We start from the raw sequence: 2,171 nt of genomic DNA on the forward strand, positions 1-2,171 counted from the left end.
TGGGTGTTGGCAAAGGAGGTCATCCCGTGACCTTCTTACCCATCATGTCACTTCTGTGACATTCATGATTAATTCCTAAAACCGACAATGAAGTGTGATCTAATCAATAGGAAAGGGGGATAATGGGCCGCATGGCCCAAACCAGTCGCGGGGTGCCTGAACACGCACGTTTATGTTGCGTGTCCGAGAATTCAAGGATGGAGTAGACACGTGATGTCTGATATATGCATGTTTACATTGCGTGGTTGAATTTATAAAGGGTCGGAGGCATCAGCTCCTGGTTGTACCTCGAGCTTGACGTAGTCTTAGCTCGTGGTGTCTACACTGCTAACCTGATGCCTAAGTATTCTTACTAAACCTTTGGCTATCTCGAGCTAAAGAGGTAGAGACTTGTATCATCAGCTCCGGGTAGGTGGCTTCCACGTGGCTGATAGGATTGTGCCCATTTTCAGCTCGCTAATATCCCATGGAAATTTAGGGCGTACACCCACCATGAACCAAAAAACTTTGAACACCTTTTACAGAAACCGGTGGAGGTAGGTTCTCTATAGTGGAGATATTTGCACGGTCTACCTCAATGCCCTTGTTGGATATTTTATGCCCTAACACAATTCCCTCAGCCACCATGAAATGGCATTTCTCTCAGTTCAAGACCAAATTATACTCTTCACATCTTCTCAACACCATCTCCAACTTTTTTAGACATCCATCAAATGAAGAACCAATGACTGAAAAATCATCCACAAAAATCTCTATACCTTTTTCCACCATGTCAAAGAACATGGACATCATACAGCGTTGAAACATGGTTGGAGCATTACATAATCCAAACGGCATTCTTCGAAAGGCAAATGTACCGTAGGGACAAGTAAATGTAGTTTTCTCTTAGTCTTCGGGAGCTATCAGAATTTGGTGATAACTAGAGTACCCATCTAAAAAGCAGTAGTAAGGATGGCCCACTAATCTATCCATTATCTGGTCCACAAAAGGCAAAGGAAAATGATATTTCCTTATTGCCTTATTAAGCTTCCGGGAGTCAATGCATAATCTTTACCCCGTCATAGTACGAGTTGGAATGAGCACATTCTTATCATTCTTGACCATCGTCATTCCTCCCTTCTTAGGAAACTCTTGAACCGGACTAACCCATGCATTGTCCAAAATTGGGTATATCACCCACGCATCCAACCACTTCAAGATTTCCTTTCTGACCATCTTCTTCATTGAGGGATTCAACCTCCTCTAAGCTAGCGTCATCCAGTGGCTGACTTATGAGCCCTTCATACTCTGAGTAATTTCTCTTCTTCCATAGTAGATAAAGAAGCAGAAATAATGACAGGCAATGTCTCTTTCTCACCCAAATAAGCATAGCAAAAGTGCTCAGGTAGAGACTTCATCTCTAGAGTTGGTGGCTTCTCTATGGATGGAAGTGGTAGCTCAGACCCTTGACCCAATTCTTCATACTTTTTCTTGTAAATTTTCCCAGCTGTATTCAACCATTTCACATACTCAATGGCCATAGTGCCATCACATTCTTCTAGACTCGATATCAGACTCAACTCAAGAGGATCTTCTGTAGGCTTCCCCTTTGAACAATCTTCATCTAAAACATTCACACTGCAATAACTGTAACTTTCCTGAGGATAATTCAAGGCCTTGAACACATTTAAGACCACCTCTTCACCTTGAACCCCTAACTTTAACTCCCCCTTCTGTAAATATAGCAATGCTTGCCCAGTGGCTAAAAATGGCCTCCCTAAGATAATAGGAACATCCTCATCTTCCTCCATGTCATGTACTATAAAATATGCACGAAAGATAAATGTGTCCACCTTCACAAGAACATCTTCAATAATACATCGAGGATGCTTGACTGATCTGTCTTCCAATTGAAGTGTGACTATGGTGGGGCGAGCTTCTCCTAGTCCCAATCTTCAAAATATAGAGAGCGACATCAGATTAATACTTTCACCCAAAATACATAACACTCTTTCACATTGAAAATTACCAATGGTGCAAGGTATTGTAAAGCTCCTTGGAATCCTTAACTTCTGAGGAAGCTTTCGCTGTAATATGGAACTGCACTCTTCAGTCAAGGCTATTGTCTCATAATCGTCCATTCTCCTCTTCTTAGATAGTATATCCTTCATGAACTTCACATAACTAGGCAT

General features: G+C 41.8%; 1 protein-coding gene across 1 annotated transcript; it reads right to left on the minus strand.

Moving 5' to 3' along the window:
• Nucleotides 1-1,280: 1,280 nt before the first annotated feature.
• On the minus strand, nucleotides 1,281-2,171 carry LOC133778891 (uncharacterized). Its single transcript, XM_062218905.1, has 2 exons — nucleotides 2,050-2,171; nucleotides 1,281-1,932 (listed from the first exon to the last, which is right to left on the minus strand). Exons 1-2 carry the CDS (start codon nucleotides 2,169-2,171, stop codon nucleotides 1,281-1,283), a joined length of 774 nt encoding a protein of 257 aa, XP_062074889.1.

The sequence above is a fragment of the Humulus lupulus genome, chromosome 5 (assembly GCF_963169125.1).
Source record: "Humulus lupulus chromosome 5, drHumLupu1.1, whole genome shotgun sequence".
Classification (NCBI taxonomy): Eukaryota; Viridiplantae; Streptophyta; class Magnoliopsida; order Rosales; family Cannabaceae; genus Humulus; species Humulus lupulus.